Below are 26,370 nucleotides of genomic sequence, written 5' to 3' on the forward strand. Positions count from 1 at the left end.
TCAGTCTTTTGAATAAAATGTAATTTAGGTTTAGTCATATTTTAGTAATCTGAAATGTTTTAGTTTTAGTGTAGCTTTAGTCGACTAAATATTATAAGATTTTAGTCTACAGTTGATTTTGTCAACGAAAATGTATTTTGGCAGGCCCTGATGGCGTCATAATGCTTGAAGCGAAAAATAGCCGATCTACAAGCTCACAACACGTTGTGCTGTGACGCGTTCTGAGCTTGTAGATCTGCTATTTTCAGAGCACAACACCCGAGCACAACCAAGCATAAAATGACTTTTAGTTTTAGTTCCACTGGATCCCTTCCCAGCAGCCCTCCCTCTCTTCTCCACTAGTCTCTCCCTACTATTTTAGTCTAGTTTTTATTTGTTGACAAAATGTAGTCTTAGTTTTAGTCATAGTAGCATATTTTTAAATTAGTTTTTATTCTGTTTTTGTCTATGAAAAAAGCAAGTCGGCGAACATTTTTGTCATTGCTTTAGTCAACAAAATCAAGACTGCCTCATACTTGAGCAAGAATGGATTACAAATGAATATGCTAGTTTGCTTGGTACTTATTTTTTGTTTGTTTTTTACCATTCTCTGAACTGCTATGTTACATGTGTACCTGATGCTCATGATTTTAACCCTCTTTCCCAGAAGTTTAATCAGCAACATTCCAGAGCAGACCATGGAGGCACTGACTGTGCTGCTGTCTGTGCTGGGACTGCACATGGTCATGGGAATGGGGTATGTATACATTGGATTCAAACACTACTTTATGGCCTCTTCTTTGTTTGCCACTTCCATACTGGGATCCCTAAAATGTTCTAAAATATGCAAAAATGTAATCAAATTAAACAAAAAAGCAGATCCAACACAACCAACCAATTTCATTGCAACCGTTCCCGCCTGATTTTCAAGCTATAGATAACATATCGTATTGCCACATGTTTGCTTTAAAATCAGTTATTGTTGAAAGTAGACGCTGTCCTGCTGTATGCCTATAAATTCAATGAAAGGAGGGACACAGAAGATAATAAATAAAGAGAAAGACGGGACAAGACAATACTATAATTTATATTAACAACATTAATTTAACATTTTCTATATATTGTGATTTAAAATGTACTCTCAGTCTCTATTGTTTCGCTATTACTGTGCCAACATTATTATTTCCAATGCTGGTGTGTAAACTTGGTTTGAATGGTCCTCCAGACACTGGTGTGAACACACAGAGGAGGAGAGAGTGGAGCGAGTGCTGTCTCCACGGCTGCAGCTGGAGGTGAGCTGCTCCGAGGTGTACCGCTACAACACCCAGGCCTGGAGGCTGGACGTGGACAGGATGCGACACAAGCACGGCGGAGACGACGGCATCGCGCTCTACTACAAACAGCAGGGGCCCAGCGCGTCCTGCTACCTGTACAAGTTAGTGAACCAGTCGATCCACTGCAGGCAGGGCTTGAGCCCCTGCCCTTTTATCCGTCTGTAAAAAGTGCCCTCTCCAGACCATAAATGCACTTTTTACTATGGTGAAAAAAATGCATGTCCTCTTTCTATGCCATACTTTCAGGCATCATTCAAGAGAATTGCCTTGTCCAAACCCTCCTGAACTTGAATGCAGCATCTTATGTTGAAAATTGCCCTCTCTGTGTAGAAATCCATGCCGTTAAGCCACATCTCCAGTATTGACTTGATTATGCTTAGTTCAAGGTGGTATCAAGCACCAAAAATAGCCGATCTCCAAGCTTGGAGGTCTGCTATTTTCGATATTGTCACCAAAATGCCCCTTTTGAAATTTCAGCCCCTGCCTCTCTAACATTCTCTGCACGTCCCTGATCCACTGCTTTCAACAAGTTCCAGTGAACAGAGCCGAGTGTGTTGTCTCACTCATGATCTGTGTGTGTCTTCTTCAGACCCCCAGAGACGGAGACTCAGAGAGTGAACAAGACGGTGAGAGGTTGCTGTGAGGGCTGGGGAGGCCCGCGCTGCTCACAAGGTAAGTGAAGGGAACCAAACAACCAACCATCCAAAGTATCTGGCTCATTGCAGTATTTGTGTATGTTCCCGAGAGGACATCACCAAATGTATTTAGTTTAAAGACGTCATAACTGTCAACAATAAATCACTATCATAAACATTCACCCCTTTGTAAACATATTTCTAACCATTGTGAAAGAACATAAACTCAGTGAAACAGCTGTTTATTTTTTATTTATTTGTACATTCTGGGAGTTATACAGACACATAAGGGTCCATTTGGTATAGTCCCTGGACCCCCATGTTGAGAAAAAGTGGTAAAACACACAATAGCATCTTAAAACCATCTATAGCAGCAAATATAGATGTGTCACCCTTTTCTTAACCCTGTCTCCATGTCTCTGTCACCGCCTCCGCCCAGGTGTGGGTGTCCGTGGACAGTGTTTCTCCACGTGGAGTTGTGAGGAGTTTCCCGGGGTCCACAACTCGTCTCTGATGGCCATGGAGCAGTGCTGTGCCACCCTGTGGGGGCTCAGCTGGAGGAACGCCTCCGACCACACCTGCTTGTCCTGTACCTACACCCTGCTGGCTGGTCAGTGAGCACGCATGCATGTATAATGTCTCACACTGTGCAAGAGCCTGATACCGTATCTCCCCTGGACAAGGGGGATTCCCTCTTGGCAAAGCAGTTTTCCCACATAGAAAATATTTCACCGGATCAATTGCTTTGATTTGGCTCGCATTTGGATAGGTGGAAGTTAACTCCTTTATTAATACATTCGAAGGTCAAGCCATTGTGCACACTGCTGGCCAAATTGCCAAACAAACCTACAGCAGTTGAAGTCAGAAGCTAGCCCTCTATTCCAGTGGTTCTCAAACTTTCTCAAAAAAGGGGATGTGGCTGAGATGTTCGGTTTCCCATGCAGGAGACCGGCAGAGTTCGAATGATGGGGATAGAACCACTTGGATTATAACCAAGGTCTCTTGCATCAGGACCCAAACATGTATGTCTCATCAAAAGAGTAATCCAAGGGAGATATTCGGCAAGCAACTTCACACACTGTGTATTTGTTTGTTGATTTGATTTGATCAAAGTCTTATTTCCATTGGCCCTCTCAGAATCAACAGGAGTATACAAAACAAATGAGTAAACAAATGACACTAATATATACATAAACGAACGCTCCCTACAGTATAGGGAACGATATACAGATATTATCTTTCCTATACAGTACATGGAACATTTCACGCTCTGCATAATACTGTAAATGCATCATGCAACCTCACCCACTTTGCATGCAGGATGCAATATGCAACTTCACACACTGCATCTAAATGCGTCATGCAACACACACTGTGCATATGCATATAACACACTCTTTGCATGTGTCCTAAGTGTGGTTTAAGTGTGACGCAAAAGCCTTCGAAGTAGGTGGTCTGCTTTTGCGTTTGACAACAAACTTCCATGTTGTTTTGGAACTTTCCACAAGTATGCGTAGCGTCACAAAGCAAAGTGTTTAGCAAGACTTAATGAACGGACCTGCTACACAGAGAGAACCAGTTGTTTAGACCATTAAGTTGTAGTGTACCATATACAGTGGGAAATAACTCAAATAGATCCAAGGAAAATACTGTGTCTGACGCACATGTTAATCCAGAGTAAAGGGCCTGTGGTTGGGAAATGGACTGACTGATGTGTCTAATAAAGACACTAGACAAATACTTGTTTTACTCTCTGTACCTGACTCATCTGTCTAAACTATTTATCTTTCGTTGCTGCTCTACGTCTTCTCTCCCTGTAAAGCCTAATTTATTATATTTTTAGACCTCCCGTTGTCCCTTTTCTGTGTGGGAGGGTCTCCATGGTAGCACCAGGAAGTGGAACCCCCCCGTTGCTGCTATCAGCATCCCTGGGTGGCACAAGACATTGATCACCCCCTCCCAGGGGTGTCGCACCAAATTCTGGGCCCTGGGTACAAGGATTCACTGCAGCCCCCCATGAACTGGGAACACATTATTTTGTGCTTTAACTATTGAAAAATAGCAGATCTACGTCTGCTATTTTTGAAAAATCGTGAACATTTGTGCAAGTCTTTGAATGTTTCAAATCCATCTAAGTTTTTTTTGTTTTTTTGAAAAACCTATGTTTCTGTCAGTGGTGCTCAAACGTTTTCATGTGAAGGACCCCCAAAATCATAGTAGGCCATGGATCCCCCGTCTCAAAATATTTAGTTCCAGGAACCCCCCAGAAGCAAAGTTTGAGTTACAAATGTTCGCTTAAAGAAAATATATTTAAAGATGTTCACACATTTTCACGACTTTTCAAAAATAGCAGATCTACAAGCTCACTTGTATATCTGCTATTTTTCAATAGCTAAAGTATAAAATAATTCCAGACCCCTCCACCTTGGGCCCTAGTACAGTAAATCAGTCCCACTTCCCCCTTTGTGACGCCCCTGACCCCTTCCTTCTCTGTTTGCCTCTACAGACTCCCAGTCCTCCCCCCTGGTACGCGGAGGTCTGCTGGGGAGCACCAGGGCTCCACAGGCGTCCGCCACCTGCATGAGCTGGGGAGGGGCCCACTATCGCTCCTTTGACAGGAGACACTTCCACTTCCAGGGAAGCTGCACCTACCTGCTGGCCTCTTCTACGGACGGCACCTGGGCTGTCTATATCAGCACCGTCTGTGATGGAGGAGCAGCATGCAGCAAGGTAAGTGCAATGGATTGTTGTTTTCCATGTCTAAACTGTATATGGAAACAATCACAGCTTGAGATGCAGATGTTTACACGAAAATGCATGTTAATTATGGTCTGTATTGATTCAAAGTTGTTTATTCTGGAGCTCCCACCACGGAAACAGCTACAGTCTGGCCAAACTCTGCCCAAGCTCTGTTTCATTGTTCTGTCACTTTGCATGGCATTACAGTTGGTCATTATTCTGTTTATTGGCATTACATTAGGTCATTGTTCTGGCACTTTGCATTACATTAGGTTCTTGTTCTGTTTCTTGGCATTACATTCATTGTCATTGTTCTGTCAATTAAGTGACTCACTTTGCATTACATTAGGCCGTTGACAGCAATACAATACAAATATCTGCTTACATGATTCTTCTTCCTGTATGTGTTTGTGCATGCGTGCATATGCATGTTTGCGTGTGTGTGTGTGTGTGTGTGTGTGTGTGTGTGTGTGCGTGCCGTGCATGCGTGTGTGTGTGTGTGTGTGTGTGTGTGTGTGTGTGTGTGTGCGTGGGCGTGGGCGTGTGCGTGTGCGTGTGTGTGTGTGTGTGAATGACTCTTCCCCATCAGGCTCTCAGGATGATGCTGGGTCTAGACCTGGTCTCAGTCCGTCACCGGAATTTAACTCTCAACAACCTCCCCGTGCCTCATGGAGAACCACTCTTCCAAAACGGTATACTTTTGACTCGTCACACAATCTCTGGAACCTTTGTACATCTGGTAACTATACGGTCAATCAGAGCTTTTGTTTTGTTTTGTGTCGTGTCTTGTCCCATCCAGGAGTGAGCGTCTACTGGCTGGGGGACTTTGTCTTTGTGGAGAGCGGTCTGGGGGTCAGGGTGAAGTTTGACTTGGCTAACACCGTCTATCTGACAGTGACCGCTGAACATATGGCTGCCACTAGGGGGCTCTGTGGAGTCTATAACAACAACGCTGACGGTGAGACACACACACACACACACACACACACACACACACACACACACACACACACACACACACACACACACATATATACTCACCTGTGGTTTTCAAGGCCGGCCCCACCCCCCAACCCAACCCAACAAGGGTCAGTAATTTATCAGCCCGAGCTCTGCTCAAGGCCCGAAAACAACTAATTAGTTCATAGATCATTCACAAACTATTAGTTAATGAGTTACTAATGAATTGTAAAGTATTTGTTAACAGCTTGTTAAGGATGTATAACTACTCTATGCTTCATAACTAATTCATAGATCATTCATAAACTGTTAGTTAATGAGTTATTAATGACTAGTACTTGTTAACTGTACATTAAGGATTTATAACTGCCTTATGCATATTTATTAGACAATGAATAAGCTATTAGTAAACTACTCACTAATGACTTGTTAAGTATTTGTTAATAGTTTATATAAACATTATTGGGACGTTATTGTAAAGTTGCAACTATTCCTCATTTAATGATGTTAGTAAATGAGGTTAACCAGTTCTTCATTGCCCCATGGTACAGTAAATGGCAAATGGTGCATTTATATTGCGCTTTCATCCAAGGTGCTTTACAATGATTGTGCATTACATTCACCCGTTCACACACGCATTCATATACCGATTGCGGAGGAAACCATGCTAGACACCAACCTGCTCATCGGGAGCAACTAAGGGTTCAGAGTCTTGCTCAAGGACACTTGGACACTAACTCTGGGGGAGCCCGGGACGAACGGGAAACCTTGCGGTTCCCATTTGGCCGCTCTACCGGTGGCCACTCTACCCCAGAGCCACTGCCGCAGCATGGAAAACCTTCCTCGTTGTTTCATGTTATCATGCTTTGTTACAAGCACACATAATGCTGTATGTACACTCACACCCAGAGGCTTACACTGTTTGTTTTTCGGGATCTACAGATGACTTCACCACAATAAGTGGAGCTGTGTCCCAGTATGCTGCCAGCTTTGGAAATTCATGGAGAGTGCCTGACCAACAGACTGAGGTACTGCACTGAACTCATTCAAAAATTGCTTGCTTCCCTTTTCAACTGTAACAATTATGTGAAACCTCTATGGTTATTAGGGTTTACGTCACACGGTTAATAAAACCCGGTTGAATGGTTAAGTGAGTGTGTCTTTTTGACTTCATCAGGACTGTAGTGATGCAGCTGAGCTGGGTCACAGCTGTGACATCACAGGAGACGTGGAGCTGCGCAGACAGGCAGAGGCCATGTGTCACCGACTCCTGGACGACCCCTTCAGACACTGCCACCCCCGGGTCAGACAAAACTCACTGTCACAACGTTGTCAAATAAATGTTTTTCCACTATGGATTATCTCGATGTTGTACAGAAAGCGATGCATATTGATAAATAATTTGTACCTATACTGTATATAAAAGGGTCTACAAGATCTATAGAGCCCTGGGGGTCAACTGCAATTATATAGGGCTTATTATGTTAGATAAATGTACATACTATACCAGCAAATTATTTAATTATTAATTGATTAACTATGAATTAATAAACTAATTAAACCAACACAATTATAATTGGATGAAGATGAAGCAGAAAAACATTGAATCTTTATTTGCTCCTGAGCTTTTTTCCTTTGATATCTGTGAGGTGTTATCACACGGTGAAATGAAAGAAAAGTTTGTTATGTTGGTTAATGAGTGATGAATGGAGATATCTCTATCTCGCTCTGGCTGCGCTCTCATACAGTATGTTACCAGTGGCCTACATAGACAAACGCGTATCCCTTCCCAACTTTACTGTTGACCTAATTTATTCACTGATATGGCATGAATCACAATCTGAATGTGGGTTGCAAGATTTCCGGGCACTGACAAAAGAACAACTAAATTATTAATCCTACGTAATGGCCAATATCATACATTGCGTGTATCTGTATACATGTTGTTCAGGTGAGTCAGGGGTAGCCTGGCGTTGCTCATACTAATTCCTCACTGCGTGTCGGATACACTACCGCCAGGAGTGGTGTTGTGCAGTCTGGTTTATTAACCAGGCTAAGTCAGGGGGTCTGCACAGAAAATTACCTACAGTGCATAGTGCAGTCTCATTCACTCAGTGTTTCACCTTAAATTTGTTTTCATGCATCGTTCACATCATATCGTTATTTCCATGGGAGAAAGAAAGGGAATAAGAGGGGGGGGGGGGCAAGGGGGAAAAAGAGATCAAGCAAGAAAAAAACAAAGAACAAAATATAGATCTACATACTGTATTTACACATATGGTACCTGATTACCCAAGTAGTACTATTGTTGTTGTTGTTTGATACTGGTCTGAACGTGATTGTGTCCCTGCTGTTCAGGTGGATCCAGCGGCGTACGTGGACACCTGCCTGTACCTGTACTGCAGCCTGGGGCCCCAGCAGAGGCAGGCCGCCGTGTGTGACACCCTGGCCAGCTACGCTCGCGAGTGTGCCCAGCAGCACGTCATCGTCACCTGGAGGAGTGCCACGCTCTGCGGTAAACAAAAAGTCACCTTTATGTTCTTGGGTCTGGATCTGGGTTCAGAGACACTTGTGAGGTTTTGGATTTGAATTTGGCTCAATGTCATCCCAAATATTTCACAATAAAGTAAGACATACTGTAAAGCAGTTGCGTAACTAAGTACATTTACTCAAATACTTATGTACAATCTTCAGGTATTTTTTACTTTACTTTACTTCTACTCCACTACATCTCGGATCCAAATATTGTACTTTTACTCCACTACATTTATTTGAAAACGTTACTAGTTACTTTGTAGATTTTGATTATTATTACAAAACATACATTAACGACTTCAGACCTATGTATACTTTTTGACTATTTGAAAGCTAGCTGATCTACAAGCTCACAACTTGTGTGAGCTTGCACATCTACTATTTTAAAAATATTTTTTTACATTTTGAAATGGGACATTCTGCATAATGAGTACTTTTACTTTTAGCACTCTAAGTGCATTTTTGATGCCAATACTTTTGTACTTTTACTCAAGTAAAGATGTAATTCCGGATCTTTGCTTATAACACAGTATTTCTACATTGCAGTATTGATACTTTCCACCTCTGCTGTAAAGCACCATTCGGTATATATAAAAAAAAGGTTCTGTTCAAATGTATACTTCTGATAAGTCAACCCCTGATCCTCAGTCTGATTCTCCACTGTCGTTATCTCTGTGGTTCCTTCAAGGTCGCGTGTGTCCCAGAGGTCAGGTGTTCTCGGACTGCGTGTCCTCCTGTCCCCCCAGCTGTACGTCCCCCCAGGCCGTGGGGCCGGCCGGCGCCTCGGGCCAGTGCAGGGAGGAGTGCGTCGGGGGATGCGAGTGTCCCCCAGGTCTCTATGTCCACCAGGGTGTCTGTCTGAAGAGAGACAACTGTCCCTGCTTCCACCGCAGACGCTCCTACCAGCCAGGAGACAGCATACAGCAGAGATGCAACACCTGGTGAGTGGGGAGTGGACGTTTATTTTCGGCATTCATCCAGCAGACGGCTTGTTCAGATGGCCCAGATGAGCGTACGAGACTATCTCCTGATTCTGTCGCGTGAGGCAGCTTGATGTACAAGTAAACCTCCTGGACATGACACTAGTATGTTGCAGGGACTTACCTCCAATCCAGCCCTTGATGTCTTTGGTATGACCCGACCGCGGGTCAAACCCCGACCTCCCAGTCTCAGGGTGGACACTCTAACCACTCTAGGCCACTGAGCTGGATAGTTGGGTAGCCTATGCATAAAATAACTGAATTTGTGGTTAAATGTAAACACTGGGAGATATTGCCGTCCCCTGACGCCCAAAATGACGCCCCTGCTCAGGGACACTTTGAAAGTAGACTGCATGAACCTTGGGGTCGACCCGCGACCATCCTCTCTACCTACGGCTGTGTGCGTGTGTGTGTGTGTGTGTGTGTGTGCGTGCGTGTGTGTGTGTGTGTGTGTGTGTGTGTGTGTGTGTGTGTGTGTGTGTGTGTGTGTGTGTGTGTGTGTGTGTGTGTGTGTGTGTGTGTGTGTGTGTGTGTGTGTGTGTGTGTGTTTTCCTATCTGTAATTTTCTATATCTCTCTCTCTCTTCTTCTTTTTCTTCTTCTTCCTCTCTCTCTCTCTCCATCCTCCTTGTGGTCTCCAGTGTGTGCAGGGCAGGCCAGTGGCAGTGTACTGGGGAGAGGTGTGCGGCCCAGTGCAGCCTGATGGGAGGCCTACACGTCAGCACCTTTGACAAGAAGAGCTTCTCTGTGCAGGGAGGAGACTGTCCTTTCACTGCAGTGGAGGTAGGAGGAGGCGCGCCATGTTACACACCACATGCAGTACAGACCACATGCAAGAACACACCACCACAGTTATAGTACCAGGGTTCCCACACATCTTTACCAATACATTTCCAAAACTTTTCCAAAACATTTCCAGAATATTTAACCCGATTTCCAGGACTATATAACAATAATTCAGCTCAATAACGAGTCGCTTACTCCTATGTGCAATGCCCAAAGACAGGTAGTGTATGCCAGTGGTTCTTAACCTTTTCAGACTGTGACCCCCCGAAATAATCATATTTGAAGAGTTGAGTTATTTTGTATAACACGGTTTTATTGTGAAAATAGCCGATCTACATGCTGTAGATCTGCTATTTTCACAATTTCTGCCTCTAATATTTGACAATTTGGCCAATGTTTAATTTGTCATTAACAAAAAGTATTAACAAAAGTATTAACAAAATCAATAACCAAAGACAATGCATAGCTATTTTTTCCAGGACCTTCCAGGACCCTTGATCAATTCCAAAACTTTTCCAGTACTGGAAAAATATTTTTCTAATTTAAAAATATTTCCAGGAATTTCATGACCGTGGGAACACTGTAGTACACATGTGTAATGTTTTTTTTCCGCCTGTGTGTGTTCCCAGGACTTTGTGGACAGGAAGCTGGTGGTGAACGTACGCAGTGGGGAGTGTGGGACAGGAAGAGGAAGAGGTGGAGGGCTGGGCTGTCTCAAGGAGCTGTCAATCACTGCACTCCGCACCACAGTTACCATCACAGACACTGGTGAGTGGCTGGAGTGGTGAGCGGGCGTGTGCATTCACACAGTGAACTCACTTGTGCACTTGAATCTGTTTGTTAAAGTGATGGTTCACCCAAAAAATAACTTTTCTTTTCTATCGTTTACTCACCTCATGGAGACTTGAGTTCATGGATATATATTATATATATATACATATATATATATATATATATATATGTCACGGTTTGTTAGAGAAACAGGACGGTCGAGAAACGGAGCACTCGTGGTGCCGCACGGGGCGGAGCAAGCGCTCGCCACAACGTCGTCCTCCAGGCGGAGCGGCTCGATTGTCCACGACATTGCAAGCGGCGCGAAGGCCAGCGGACCTTGGTCCTGCTCTTCGCCCCCGAGCGCCGCAGGCGCGAGTGGCCGCGAAGAGCGGGCCAGGGAGTTACGAAGCCGTGGTGAATGCAATCGTTATATTTATGCCCAGGCCGTAAGGCCTGGGCAAGCCCACGATAAACGCCCTGTCCAAGTGACTACAATGGAGCTAATGCCTAAGCTAGGCTAGGCTAGGCTAGGCTAGGTTAGGCTAGGCTAGTAAATAAAGAAAGAGAGTCGCAAACGAGTGACGTCAGCGCCTTCACTAGTGAATGGCAGAGCAGTGGCTGTCGTCGCCATCTGGTGGAAAACAAGCGCTCTTACAATGAACGTCCTGAGTTACCCAAACATACTGTAACATATATATATATATATATATATATTATTATAATTTTTTTATTATTTTTTTGTGTCACATTCCTAAGCCAATAATGTAATGACCAGCAGGGGTTCCCTATGGAGACACAAAGAGCTTATGCTACAAAAACAAAAGAAATATCCATGAATTCAAGTCTCCATGGGGTTTTGGCCTATTTGTGGAGATAAGCGACCAACAGTCGCTTATCTCCCGATTAGGGAGTCTTACTGGTATTATTTGTTATAATAATGTTATATTATGCTACTATGGTACGGTACGTTACGTTACAGTATGTAATCGCTTGCATTACTTTACTGTTTTTGTTTTTCTTCTTCCAGGAGCAGTGACGTTGAATGGCCAGAGGGAGGCACTGCCAGTGGTGACAGGGGACCTGGTGGTACGCAGGGCATCCTCCTCCTTCCTCCTGGTCCAGACCTTTGGTGCCCAGCTGCTCTGGCATCTGGACGGGCCCCTGGCCATCATTACTCTGCAGCCTGGATTCGCAAGCAAGGTAAACATTCACACATTGAGAGAATCCACTTTGAGTCCCCGAACCGGTATCAGTGGCCTCGTGGTTAGAGTCTACGCCCTGAAATTGGGAGGTCGGGGTTCAATTCCCAGAGTTATACCAAAGACAGCTGGGGGCGATGGGGGCGTGTTCTCTCCTCCGTGTCATACCCTAAGTGGGGTTGGGGAAAAGGGCCTTTCTGTGTGGAGTTTGCATGTTCTCCCTGTGTACCTTAGTAGTAGTAATCCTGGTCTCTATAATGCCTCCCCCTGGCCAGCCGGGGCACCTGATGGAGGGGAAAGGAACTGGTTGGAATAACGTGTTCCTTCCACGCGCTGTGTCCTACTGGGGAAAACTCCCCCTGTCAGGTGATAAGAAGTGGCCTGCTCACTCCTCATTCATTGAAGGAAGCATGGGCTCAGTTCGGGGCTCTCCCCAGTTTGGCAGAGGGAGAGTATTGTCATTTCATTTATCGTGTGATTGATAATCCTATGTTATCAAGGTGCGTGGATTGTGTGGCACACTGACCTGGAACCAGCACGATGACTTCACCACTCCAGAAGGAGATGTGGAGAGCAGTGTGTCGTCCTTTGCTGCCAAGTTCACCACAGGACACTGTAGTCTACCAAGAGGACCACCTCCAGACACCTGCACCACCTACACCCAGCAGAGACACCACGCAGACAGCGTGTGCTCCATCATACATAGTCCTGTCTTCCAGGTTTGTGGTGTGTGTGTGACGTGTGTGTTTGAGGTCTACAAACCTTCTCCTGAAATTCTCCTTTTCATCGACAATGAATGAAAATAGATAATTAAAGGTAGGGTAAGTGATTTAATTTAAGTTTCAATTTTCATGAAGGTGACAGGCGGGGGCCTTCCTTCAATCATGATCAAGTGGAGGCGGGCCTTGGTGCGCATAAGGACCACCCCCTCTCGACCATGATTGGAGGAAGGCCCTTCTCTATCCTGATTGGAGGAAAACCTGTCTCCTCCACCAAAACTGAAACTGCTTTTTTCTCCTCACAGAGGATAAGGATGAAGTCCAAATATGGACCAAACACTACCAGAACATTGAATTAAATGAAATCACTTACCCTACCTTTAATACTTGTCTTGTCTCTGAAGCCTGCTGAGTTGTTAGTAAGATTGTGTCGGTGAATGCGATTCTTTTTCGTGTTTGTGTGTGTGTGTGTGTGTGTGTGTGTGTGTGTGTGTGTGTGTGTGTGTGTGTGTGTGTGTGTGTGTGTGTGTGTGTGTGTTTTCTGTATGTCATCAATACTTTCTACCTCATTTTCTGTCTGATTTTCCCGATCTTCCCTGAAACCTCTCCTCTCCTCTAATGTCCGGTAGGTCTGCCATGACGTGGTGGAGAGGGAGCCCTACCTCCGCCTGTGTCTGTCTGAGGTGTGTGGCTGTGCCCCCCAGAGGTCCTGCCACTGTACCGTCCTCACTGCCTATGCGCGGCACTGTGCCCAGGAGGGGGTGCCCGTCCACTGGCGCAACAACACCTTCTGCCGTAAGTGGATGGACAGTCATATGCTTCAGTTTGTGTTTAAATGTTCACTTTGATCGGATTGAAGACCCATGTCCCTGATATTGATAGCTTAATGCTTCTTCATCGAATCTTTACACATAGCATTTACAGTACCTTGCATTATGATGTGTATTCAATGAAGACCTGACCCTCTCAGGGGTCTTAGTAAAACATGATCTCTCCTCTCCTCAGCGGTGCAGTGTTCAGGGGGACAGGTGTACCAGGAGTGTGGTCGTGCGTGCGGGGCTTCCTGCTCAGACCTGCGGCAGGGCTGGGGCTGTGAGGTGGAGGACGCTGCTGGCGAAGAGGGCAGTAGGAGCTGTGTTCCAGGGTGCCAGTGTCCCCCAGGCCTCGTACAGGACCACCAGGGCCAGTGCGTGCCCATCAGTATGTGCCCCTGTGTGCACGGAGACGAGATGTATCAGCCTGGTGAAATCTTTCAGAGTAACTGCAACACCTGGTACGTATTAGTATTACACTTGTAAAATGTTATGCTATCAAGGCCCCGTTCTACAGTACCATCTGGGGAGTGATAATCGGCTGTTGATGCGTATCAGGAAAGTCATGTTTTATCATTTTGTCATGTCAAGTCAAGTCAAATGTATTCATAATAAAGCGCTGCTGTACAGACTACAGAAGGTAGACACACTCAAACAAGAACCACAGACATAAACAACAAGACATACTATATAGCTCAAAGGCCCTAATAAACAACCAACAAGAAGTTATGGTTGCATTTAATAAAGAACCCACGCATCGCTGTCAAGTAACAAGTGATCTATCCCTTCATTGTTGTTGACAGCGGGTCGAACATTTATCTTCTCAAAATGAATGATGGCATCTTTTAAATGCTGTGAATGCCCTTCAGAATCACTTACAGATGATATTTTCAAAAGGGAGATTGGTTAATTCTATCGAGACACAAAACAGTGTCCTGCTAGACTCATAAAATAGCAGACAGGACAATAAAGCGAACAGAGACTGCTTATTTATAGCATATCATAAAACAACCCTCGCCTCTTTATAGCATATCATGTGTGGACACCGTGATAGCGACTTGGAATTAGTCAGCAACTTTTGTCCTTTGACCCATTTCTCAGGACAAAGGGGCTTCAATGAACTACAACATGATGGTATAGGCTCAGAAAAAGATGGAGGTTTCTGTCAAAGATATCTTTGGTTTATTCAAAGGGAAGGAAGAGTGAACAGAACGTTCACAGGACCTGAAGTCAGACATTTCAGTCGTTTCCGTGCGATTTCTTAGCCTGAAAACATATTGTTTTCTAACTGCTGTTTATGTCATGAGTACAATTTCCTATCGCCAAAATAAAAGTCTGGGTTTCCGAGGCTATGAGTACAATGACACAGAACAGGCCTGTCTTCTTGGGCTCCTACTTCACTTGACTCGAATTCAAAACAAATGTTTGACACAGAACAGGCCTGTCTTCTTGGGCTCCTACTTCACTTGACTCGAATTCAAAACAAATGTTTTTTTCCTTTTTCTTTGAATGAACATTGGTCCTAGCCTGCCTAGTTTGCATACCTGAATGAGAGTGATCCGTGATGCGTAAATAATGAACGTGAAGAAGGTGTCTAATGAGAGCTTGGTGGTGTGAGAGCTCTGATGAAATCGCTCTATGTTCCTGCTCCGTTCAGATACAGGATAGGTTGATTTCATTGCATTTCTTCACCACATGAACTGCGGCTAGTTTTACTCTACAGCACAGCTGTGCTGTGCCAGCAACCATGACTGAATGACAGCATAGTAGTAGTAACAGTTTGATGTGTGTGGGCGTACGCGTTTGTGCACCCATGCTGGTTCACATTCCATTGTAGAGGACCATATCATTGACAAATCACCTGGCTCATTGCTACAGTGTGTGGAAACGTTGGAACCTGGATTATATAATGATGTTGATATGAATTATGAATAAGGGCATTCATTCACCTAAAGTGCGGAATTGCACAAGGGTTTGGTCCCAGTCAAATATACTTAACCCCTCAGGGCTTTTGTCCAGAAAAGTACTTTGTACTTCTATAGTAACAGTCATACACTGGAATACATACTGTAGCAGCACCTCTATCTATGTAACACCTTGCTTATCTTCTCCTGTCTTATCTTTCATTTTATTTATTTATTTCTAGCATCATTCATTGTACCGCTAAGTGCTAACTCTCTGTCCTTCCATCCCTTCTGTCCTCACATTTATGGTCCTAATCTTATTATTAACATACTTCTTTTTACCCCACCAATTCATGGACATGCAGAGAATGTTAGAGGGGCAGGGGCTGAAATATCTAAAAGGGCCTTTTTGTGAAAATATTGAAAATAGCAGACCTCCAAGCTCACAACGTGTCGCGCTGTGACGCGTTGTGAGCTTGGAGTTTGGCTATTTTCACTACTTGCTTTCATAGTCTGGAGAGGGCACTATTTTACAGACGGATAAAAGGGCAGGGGCTCAAGACCCCTTTAATGTCTATTGTCTATGTGTGCACGTGCCTGCACCAATTAATGCACTGATCACAAGATTAGCTTTCCCCTTCTCCTCTCGTCCACGCCTTTCCTCTTTTCTCTTCAATGCCAAGAAGCAGAAACCCCTCAAGGATGCAACAGATCATACAACATGAAAATAGTCACCAACAAATGAATATCAATTCTTCTTCCCTTAACAGCGTGTGTGAGCGGGGCTTGTTGAACTGCACAGAGGACCACTGCGAGGGGATGAACCAGTGTCCTGGCTCTCTGATCTACGCGCCACGCTCCTGCCTCCTCACCTGCTCCAGCCTGGACCCCCCTGGCCAACAGCATGGCTCCACGGCCCTCCAGGGAGGCTGCCAGGAGCCCCTGTCTGGCTGTGTCTGTCCCCAGGGCACCGTGATGCTGGTGGGAAAATAATGCACTACTGTTGTATCATTTCTGTAATCTGTACTAGGCTACTTCAGATGCTATAGCTCAGGGGTTCTCAAACCTTTTTAGGCTGTGACCCCCAAAAGAAACATATTTGAACTGGGGACCCCCACCCTGACAAGCACTTGGAATTGTAGGTATTACATTTAATGTGACTCGGTTCCACAGATGAATGTTGTGAACGACTCGCGTTGCGAGGCGTTGTGAGCATGTAGATCAGCTATTTTCACAATGTTCGCATGTTGCTTACTTAATATTTGACAGTTTGGCCAGTTTGGTATTAAAACGGTCTTGAAAGTCCTTAAATTGTCACTTTAGAAATAAATGTGCAGATACCATGTATACACTTATACTGTGTGTTGCTTTGTTTACCATTGAGTTAGAAAAAAATGACATTAATAATCATCAGGGGACCCCACAAAATAATTTGGGGACCCCACCGACCCCAAGTTTGAGAACCACTGCTATAGCTCATCTTAGCTTTGTTGCTAGTTCTACAGTTAGGGTTGCTAGCTCTACATTAATACAATGCCAGTTAAATGAGAAGCACTACAGAGCTTTGTTCTGATATGCACAGGAAATCTAGGCTAATGACTGTTTTGTCACTAGCCTTTGCTTAAAGACCATACAATCCTGTATGTGTATTCATATATCAAACATTTTATTTAGAGGTACAATTTGATGTTTGTAATGTTGTATACAGTAGGCAGTATTAGTAATTATATAATAGTTTTGAAAACTGCTTGGCATGCTCGTTGGTCCTAGCATCTCAACAATACTTGATGTTTCTACAGGGGGATAGGTGTGTTCTGCCTGAGGAGTGTCCCTGCCATCACAATGGTCGACTCTACAACAGCAATGACACCATTACTAAGGACTGCAACAAATGGTAAAGTAGGATTTTGGTCAGGTTTACCCAATTAAGTAGCATTAGTACAGATAATGTATCATTCATTATAATACTATTGTATTGATTTTTTCATCATTGTGCTGGGCGAGGCGATCTTATATATACATTCCTCTAAGAGCCGCATCCCACTTCCAAGCCCATTCACGCCCACTTCACATCCACCTCAACTCATAGCTAGATCAGATGTAGATCAGATGTATGTCGGTAGAACTCACGGAATACCGCCCTAACTCTATCATTGGCCCCCCGTTGCCATGGTGACCGGTGACCGCCGCCCATTGGCTCGTATTCCCAGCTATGGGACCGGCGGATCCAATTTCAACCGAGGGGGGCGTAGCCAGAACACACACACACACACACACACACACACACACACACACACACACACACACACACACAAAAATAGCTAATAGTTAGCTCACAACTTTCCACTTTTCTCTTTCACCTCAATCGCAGTAACATCCGTATACACCATGTCATCGCATCACCATTTTTTTTTTCAAAACTTTTTTTTCCAAATTTTTTTTTTCCAAATTTTTTTTTTTCTCAAAACTTTTTTTTTCTCAAAAAACTTTTTTTTTCTCAAAAAACTTTTTTTTCTAAAAATTTTTTTTTTCTCAAAAAACTTTTTTTTTCTCAAAAACTTATTTTTTCTCAAACTTTTTTTTTCTCAAAAAACTTTTTTTTTCTCAAAAAACTTTTTTTTCTCAACAAACTATTTTTTCTCAAAAAACTATTTTTTCTCAAAAAACTATTTTTTCTCAAAAAACTATTTTTTCTAAAAAAAAAACATATTTGGCCATTACATTTGAGACGCCCACTGGCCTAGCGGTGCAGGTGCATACCACATATGCTCTGATGCCTGACACTAGCGTGTTGTGAGTTCGAGTCGCTATCCCGACGACCTTTGTTGCGTGTCACTCCCCGTCTCTCTCTCCCTGTTTCCTGTCTATCTCCACTATCAATAAAAGCAGAAAAGCCCCCAAAATATCTTAAAAATCACACCCGTGTGAAGTGGAGCTGTGTGTGTGTGTGTGTGTGTGTGTGTGTGTGTGTGTGTGTGTGTGTGTGTGTGGATCATGTGTACCGATTTTTGTGACATTTGAAGAAAATATGTAGGAAAAGGAGCAAAAAGTGTGTTTTGGAGAAAATTCAAGATGGCGGAAAATCTATCATGGCGCAAATGGGCGTGGCCTATATGGGGAGATGCGTCATGACCCAAGGAATCCAGGGAAAAAATATTTTTAATTTTCCGACCTACGGTTCAAGAGTTACAGGCCAAAACGTAAAGTGGGGTGTTATAGCGCCACCATGAGGCCAAATGACACAATTATTTTTTATTTAATCCTTGAAATCATTATGAACCTCCTCTCCAAGTCTTGAAACTGTAGCCCCTGTGGTTTGCGAGAGACAAATAATTGAATGTGAGTTTTTGCGATTCCCATTCTAAGTCAATGGGGAAAATTAATTCACTAATAAATTAATATCAATTAAACTATAGAACCTTTCTCTTAGAAAAGTAATAGCCCACGATTCCCGAGTAAGCCGGTCGATTTGACATATGGCGCGAGTGTTTGGTGGCAAAACTGTGGGACTAGTGGCGTGCCGAAGTTTAGGAAGTTCAGGCTACATACACACACACAGACACACAGACAGACAGACAGACCCACACAGCCACGTATAGGGAGCCTGTGTTTCACACAGCTCCAAAAAAGAAAAGTGGTTACATTTAAAAGTAAAGAACTATTATTCTTTCACTTTTTTATATGGAAAAGTGAAAGAATGGCATTGCTCACACAAGTGTGTGTGAGGGAAATATATTTTCCCTCATCCAACCCAATATACTGTATGGAAAAGTATACAGTATCTTTTCATTAATTCGACCTCCTCTTCTTTCCTCTTCGTCCGTATCATTGTGAATGAATGAATGAACGCACTCTTCTCTTCCTCAGCGTCTGTAAGGAGCGTCGCTGGCACTGCGGCCAGGCGGCGTGCGGCGGCGTGTGCGTGGCCACGGGCGACCCCCACTACGTCACGTTCGACGGGCGCAGCTATTCCTTCCTGGGGGACTGCCAGTACATGCTGGCCCAGGAGGCGGAGGGCCTGTTCAGCGTCACCGCCGAGAACGTGCCCTGTGGCAGCACGGGGGTGACCTGTACCAAGTCTGTCACCCTCAGCCTGGGGAACACCGTCATACACCTGCTGAGAGGTGAGGAGGAGGATGGACTGTTGATTTGTGGCAACACATTTTGATTTAATTGTATAGTCATGGTCTTTTGAATTTAACATTTCATTTAGTTTTTGTCATATTTTTGTTATCTGAAATATTTGTGTTTTAGTCTAGTTAATCGACTAAATACCATGAGATTTCAGTCGACTAAATCTTCAGTTGATTTTGTCGTAGAAAATGCATTTTGGTGGGATGCCAGATTTTACACTTGATTGCATGCTGAAAATAGACGATCTAAAAGCTCACAACGCATCACACTGTGACACGTTGTGAGCTTGTAGATCACCTCAAACATAGAATTACCTGTCTTTTACCTGTCTGGATCTCTTCTCCACTATAGTCTAGTCTTTATTTGTTGACGAAATTGTCAATATATTCGTCGTAGTTTTAGTCGACGAAATCAACACTGGCGGATGGAATATATGGAATAATGGTAAGAAGGTAGAGCCCTCTCTACCGTGGAAAGATCTGCTGTCGTATGTGTATGTGTGCATGTGTGCATGCATATGTGAGTGATCACACACCCTGCACACACCAACATGCTTGTGCTATATCTTTCTATTGTGACCATGAACTTTGCCATTTTCTCCCCCACAAAAATGCAATCATCTCTTACTATACGGGGCAGTCTGCTCTGCTGATCTTTACCTCTAAGCTTCAAGAAAATCCATTCTCAAGTTATCTTGCTGGCAAACATACTGTGCAAACAATTTATTTTTTTCTCCTACGCAAATGTTCACAAAATAGCTTGTTGGAACCTCAACTTTGGAAATGGAAAAGGGGGAAGGAGAGAAAGATTCAGGTTGGGAAACCGAGAGGGAATGAAATTATATATCAGCATGGAGAGTATGAGGGGGGAAAGGAAGTACCAGAGGAGTCAACTGAGCTGGACCAGAACCTAACTCTGTCTCTTTTTCTCTATTTCTCTGTCACAGGTAAAGCTGTGACGGTGAACGGGATGCCAGTGACTCTGCCCAAGTCCTACAGCGGCAGTGGTTTGACTCTGGAGAGAGTTGGTCTGTTTGTCTCTCTGTCTTCTCGCCTGGGGGTCACCCTGCTCTGGGATGGAGGTAGGATGGATACATTCTTACACATGCACGCGCACACGCACACGCACACGCACACACACACACACACACACACACACACACACACACACACACACACACACACACACACACACACACACACAAAGAGAGCCTTTCAGGCTGTAGCTCCCAAACTTTGGAATACCCTTCCACAGGTCTTGAGAGCTGCAGCTGTGTGGACATTTGTAAGAATAGCCTTAAAAACACTAATGTTCAAGCAAGCATTTGTGGAAGTTCTTTGATTGTATCCTCCATGTATGTATTTTGCCTGCTGTCCTGCTTGAGATGAATTTCAGTACAGTCTATTTTTCCTGTTATTTGGATTGTTTTAATGCCAATATGCTTTGTTTTTAATCTTATTGTAGGCAATGCACTTGAATATAAATAACCCTCACTTACTTACTTACCCCATCAGGAATGCGTGTGTATGTGCGCCTGGCTCCACACTTGCGGGGGCGTGTGGGTGGTCTGTGCGGTAACTTTGACGGCGACGCGGACAACGACTTCACCACGCGGCAGGGCATCATGGAGTCGACGCCCGAGCTGTTTGGAAACTCCTGGAAGATGAGCCCCTCCTGCCCAGACGTGGCAGACCAGGACCTCACAGACCCGTGCACTGTGAGTGGAGCACAGTACATGTGCACACATGCATTGTCTCTCTCTCTCTCTCTCTCACTCTCTCACACACACACACACACACACACACACACACACACACACACACACACACACACACACACACACACACACACACACATTGACTAAACTCCTTAAATCAAATACCACCTATGTGATGCAATTTCTTATTTTGATGCAATTTCTCTGCGATTTCTCGAGAATCCTTACTCGTATGGAAAGTGTTCACAATAAAATGGGAAATTCCATCTGAGCCTGTCTTGCATCATTTATTTTGGAGTGCCGCTTTTTTCCACTTCGGTGGTATTTGATTTAAGTTGTCATCTATAGCTGAGCACCCACTGCCTAATCTAAGGGCAGCATCCAGAGGAAGCGCACCTGCTTTTCTTTCTTACATGGACTAAATACTCCTATATTCTCCCCATACAGCTGAACCCCCACAGACAGCCATGGTCCAGGAAGAGGTGCGCGGTTCTGACCCAGGATGTGTTCTCCGTCTGCCACGCCGAGGTGCCTTTCCAGCAGTACTACGACTGGTGTGTCTTTGACGCCTGCGGGTGAGTAACTGCTCTGACTTGTGGAAAGTCGTTTTCCCAACCATACATGTATTATTTATGTCCATGCATTCATATTATCCACAGCACATCTCCTTCACACTATATTTGACCGTTCTGTGTTTTTTTCTGTTGTGTTGTGTAGCTGTGACTCGGGCGGGGACTGTGAGTGTCTGTGTACGGCCATATCCGCCTACGTTGAGGAGTGCAACCGCCGAGGCGTCTATGTCCGCTGGAGGTCCCAGGAACTCTGTCGTATGTCTAAGACACGCACACGCACGCACACAGACACACACACACACACACACACACACACACACACACACACACACACACACACACACACACACACACACACACATTCACACAGCTTGAGAATGTCTTAAAGGAACTTAAAGCTATACTCTCCTTTAAAACGTCACTTAAAAGTCGCTTAAAGGTACCTGCAACTCAAAACGGGTAAAAAGACAAAGCCTAAGCCTACCCTAACCCGTTATATGATGTTTTTTGCATAGTACTGTGTATATTTGTCGGTTATTTGATATTTCTATGAATTGAGTACAAAAGGACCTCATTGTAAACAAGCCATAGTGCTTTCTGAACTGTACTGTCCTGCACTTTTTCTATGTGAACTGCTAATAAAGTATTCAATCAATCAATCAATCCACTCACCCACCCCAATCACACGTTTCTCTCTTTATAATCAGATTTGTTTATGCTTGATCTACTTGCTAAACATTTTCTTTTTTTCTCTTCACCCTACACTCTTTCTCTCTGTACCCTTCATCCACCGCTTTCCTTCACATCGCCCCCTCCTTCCCTCTTCTCCACTCCCTCTCTCCCATGTATCTCTCCCTCTTGCTGCCCTCCTCTCGACCTTTCCTTCCCCGTGTGCTGCATGCAGCCTTGCAGTGTGAGAACGGCCTGGTGTACGAGCCCTGTGGTCCGGCCTGTTCTCCTTCCTGTCCCAGCGCGGAGCAGAGCTCTGACTCCCAGTGCAGCTCCCTCTCCTGCGTGGAGGGCTGCTTCTGCCCCGTCGGCACCGTCCGACACGGTAACAACCCTCACTGTATCCTATGTCGTCATTGTCGGGTGGGAAACCTCGTATGTCCAAGACCGTTGGTTTTGTATTTATCATTTTAAAAATGAACTAAACTAGTGAAAATAGCAGATCTACAAGCACACAACGCCTCGCACCGCGAGGCGTTGTGTGCTTGTAGATCATCTGTTGTGCGACAACCTTGTATGATGAAGCAGGGCTTTACTTGGTGAAAAAACATAAAAACTTGAAACTTGGAGATACAAGGTTTCTGCCCGACACTGACAGTGACGATATGTAATGTGATGTAATGTAACATGTAATGCAGTGGTTCTCAAAGTGGTGTCACAAAGTTGAAATGAACCAGTACAAAAGAAGCAACATGAGTGTAAGTGTCGCCTAAGCCACACACTGTGATGATGAAATGTGTGTTTCAACTGCCTCCACCCAGGTGATGGCTGCGTTGTGCCTTCTGAGTGTCCATGTGATTGGGAGGGTTCCGTGTTTCCACCTGGGACCAGTATCTCTCAGCACTGTCAGAACTGGTCAGTCAATCAGTCAATCCATCCATCCATCCATCAGTCAGTCAATCAATCAATCAATCAATCAATCAATCAATCAATCAATCAATCAATCAATCAATCAATCAATGTTTTTGAAGCGTGTTCAGTTAAACTTGGTGTTCATGTAAGTAGTGAAGAGTTTATACCATGATATCAATATATCATTACATCAATATGCTTTAAACTTTTCCGCTGAACCTGTGAAATACTAGATGTCCTGACTTGGCAAACTATTGTTGGGTCATTCTGAGCGGGGAGATTTTCCGCAGTCAGGAGGAGTGTGCATTGGCCTTAAATGTATCTGTTTCTGTGTCTTTGTGTGTCCAGTTCCTGTGTGGATGGGGCGTGGCAGTGTGAGGGCGTGGCCTGCCATCCTCCCTCCCCTTCCTGTCAGGAGTCAGACTTCCGCTGTGCGGGCGGCCGCTGCATCCCGTCCCAGTGGGTGTGTGACAACGAGGATGACTGTGGAGACGGCTCGGATGAGATCTGCCCGTCCACGTGCGCTCCAGATCAGTTCCACTGCACCAGCAGGCCCAGGTGAATTTACTCACATTTTAACACAAGGTTCTCCAAGTGTGGTCCAGGGACACCCCAGGGGTCCTCGAAGAGGTTCCATGGGCCGTACCAAGCTAAATTAGGCACAGTTTAGGCACAGTCAAATTTTTACGGGTATTCGAAAATAGCAACAAAAAGAAATCATGATATGCAGCAAGCTTGGTGATTTTATTGATTTTCTTTTACTTGTATAATGTTGACAATGTTATGTCCTGTCCTGTCTTGTTTCAAATAAATCCCCACAGCCAAATACATATCAGTTTGGGGGTCCTTGACACGAAAATGGCCACGGGCTTAGAAAATGTTCCTTACGGTGGATAATAATTCCCACAATCTCTACAATAAACATGCCTCATTTACATATTTATTTGAAAAGTGTGGACTTATTTTTAATATATGTTTTTTATTTGAACCCTGCAGTGGTCCCTGTTTGGACCTTTCCCTGCGCTGTGACGGACACCCAGACTGTGCTGACCAATCGGACGAGGAGTTCTGTGGGCCTACCACTCCGATGCCCCTGTGCCCACCGGGAGAGTTCCAGTGTGCCAACGGAAAGTGTCTTCCTGTGAACCGCGTCTGTGATGGGCGGCTAGACTGTGGCTTCGCTGATGGCTCAGATGAGCAAGGTGGGTGGGATGGAATTATCAGTGTTGATACAAGAATACACCTTTAACTTTGTTAGGCCCAATTCATAACCGCCCAAAAGAGGACACGGACAGATTGTCCGTGGGATGTCCGTGTGGACTCATGAAGCACTCAAAGCAGGCTTGTTTAGGGTCTGCAGACTCTGTCCAACTAAGGGAAATGTTGCCCATATAATCGAGTTGTAAGGCTTTGAAAAACCTGTGAGTGTGCGTGACTACAAAGCCAATGAACTCCTCCTCGTACAACGTACGCAGCCTTTTCTTATCTAAGCGGTATAGGCCCTTTACTTCAAGGCATCATTGATAAAAACTCACATTGATTTGATTGATTGTGTGTCTGCAACAGTGGTGTAAAGTAACTACTCAAGTACTGTCCTTTTACTTAAGTAAAACATGTGAACACTTTTTCCACCACTGCTGTATTGTAAGTGTGAGTCTCTCCTGTGTGTCAGACTGTGGCGTGGTGTGTGACGAGGGGGAGTTCCTGTGTGCTGGAGGCCGCTGCATCCTCTACCTCCACAGATGTGACGGACACGATGACTGCGGGGACCTGAGTGACGAACGAGGGTTTGTTACAAAGATATCTCTATGTAGACGCTTGAGTCACACGGCTGCTTCACAATGTCGGGTGTGTGCTCAGAGATAACAACAAGAACAAGGAGAATGGGGAAGTAACGTTTGCCTTCTGGTGTACGATAGTTCCAAACTACTGTTAGTTCCAGGGTTGAATGCTTACTACATGAACCATGTGATCGTGATCACTATGAGAGAGAAATAGTGCCATAAGTCTCTCTTTCAATGTTAACCAACACTTTATGAGATCATACACTTTAGTTTAAACATCGTTTTGTTGCATTTGATTTAACTTGTTAAGCTGAATAGAGTTTGCCATACAGTAGACCATACAACAGTACCAAGACGTTTAGACAATACTGTTTCAGAATGTTCATTTGCGTAGATCAGTAGTTCCCAAACGTTTTAGCTTGAGACCCAACAGAGAAATTAGACATTTTCCTGGGACCCGTTACCTAAACTAGTGAAAATAGCACATCTACAACGTGTCGCTTCACGTCAAGTTGTAAGCTTGTATTTTCACTACTTCTTAAACATTTGTTTTCTAGTTAATGGAATTTCTTAGATTTTTCTTTATTCATTATATAATTGTATTTATTGGTTGTTAGGTGTGTGTGCGCTCTGGGGGAGTTCCAGTGTCCTGGGAACCAGTGTGTCCCTCCCGACAGAGTGTGTGACGGTCACAGAGACTGTCCCTCGGGAGCAGATGAAGCCGTCTGTCCAAGCAAAGGTACAAAGACATGAAAGGAATGTAATGACAAACAGTGGTGAAAAAAGTACTCAATACTGCATTAAAAGTAAGGAAGTCAGGAATTCAAAATTTACTTGCATAAGAGTACCAAAATGTACCTAATAAGTAAAAGTACTCATTGTGCAGAATGTTTCACAAGTTTAAAGCTCACAATCGCATCGCGACGCATGAGCTTGTGAGCTTGTAGATCGGCTATTTTCAAATGGCCGAAATGTATGGGGCTGAAGTGGTTAATGTATGTTTTGTAATAATAATCTAAATCTACAAAGTAGCAACTAAAGTTTTCAAATAATTGTAGTGGAGTAAAAGTACAATATTTGCAAGATGTAGTGGAGTAGAAGTAAAGTACTGTACTGAAGATTGGAAATATAAGTAAAGTAAGAAATAAGATTTCTTAATTACAGTACTTGTGTAAGTGTACTTAGTTACTTTCCACCACTGATGACAGATGAGTACAAATAAATGGT

The 26,370-nt window shown here is 44.2% G+C and overlaps 1 protein-coding gene across 1 annotated transcript in view; it reads left to right on the forward strand.

The window, feature by feature from the left end:
- Positions 1–677: 677 nt before the first annotated feature.
- sspo (SCO-spondin) overlaps positions 678–26,370 on the forward strand; it is a gene marked incomplete at both ends in the record, with an annotated part of 118,980 nt that continues 93,287 nt past the window's right edge. Inside the window, 30 exons of the mRNA XM_080751802.1 lie at positions 678–736; positions 1,205–1,414; positions 1,903–1,985; positions 2,388–2,558; positions 4,455–4,678; positions 5,277–5,379; positions 5,487–5,645; positions 6,590–6,675; positions 6,825–6,950; positions 8,006–8,162; positions 8,871–9,123; positions 9,803–9,944; positions 10,577–10,715; positions 11,749–11,921; positions 12,421–12,639; positions 13,269–13,434; positions 13,645–13,912; positions 16,126–16,336; positions 17,155–17,249; positions 19,223–19,479; positions 20,436–20,570; positions 21,004–21,206; positions 21,654–21,781; positions 21,924–22,033; positions 22,683–22,832; positions 23,269–23,362; positions 23,708–23,917; positions 24,356–24,561; positions 25,032–25,146; positions 25,761–25,882. Of these exons, the coding sequence (XP_080607928.1) occupies positions 678–736; positions 1,205–1,414; positions 1,903–1,985; positions 2,388–2,558; positions 4,455–4,678; positions 5,277–5,379; positions 5,487–5,645; positions 6,590–6,675; positions 6,825–6,950; positions 8,006–8,162; positions 8,871–9,123; positions 9,803–9,944; positions 10,577–10,715; positions 11,749–11,921; positions 12,421–12,639; positions 13,269–13,434; positions 13,645–13,912; positions 16,126–16,336; positions 17,155–17,249; positions 19,223–19,479; positions 20,436–20,570; positions 21,004–21,206; positions 21,654–21,781; positions 21,924–22,033; positions 22,683–22,832; positions 23,269–23,362; positions 23,708–23,917; positions 24,356–24,561; positions 25,032–25,146; positions 25,761–25,882 (4,774 nt within the window). The remainder of the gene's footprint in view (positions 737–1,204; positions 1,415–1,902; positions 1,986–2,387; positions 2,559–4,454; positions 4,679–5,276; positions 5,380–5,486; positions 5,646–6,589; positions 6,676–6,824; positions 6,951–8,005; positions 8,163–8,870; positions 9,124–9,802; positions 9,945–10,576; positions 10,716–11,748; positions 11,922–12,420; positions 12,640–13,268; positions 13,435–13,644; positions 13,913–16,125; positions 16,337–17,154; positions 17,250–19,222; positions 19,480–20,435; positions 20,571–21,003; positions 21,207–21,653; positions 21,782–21,923; positions 22,034–22,682; positions 22,833–23,268; positions 23,363–23,707; positions 23,918–24,355; positions 24,562–25,031; positions 25,147–25,760; positions 25,883–26,370) is intronic.

The sequence above is a fragment of the Nannobrachium achirus genome (assembly GCF_963921795.1).
Source record: "Nannobrachium achirus genome assembly, chromosome: 21".
NCBI classification, from domain to species: domain Eukaryota; kingdom Metazoa; phylum Chordata; class Actinopteri; order Myctophiformes; family Myctophidae; genus Nannobrachium; species Nannobrachium achirus.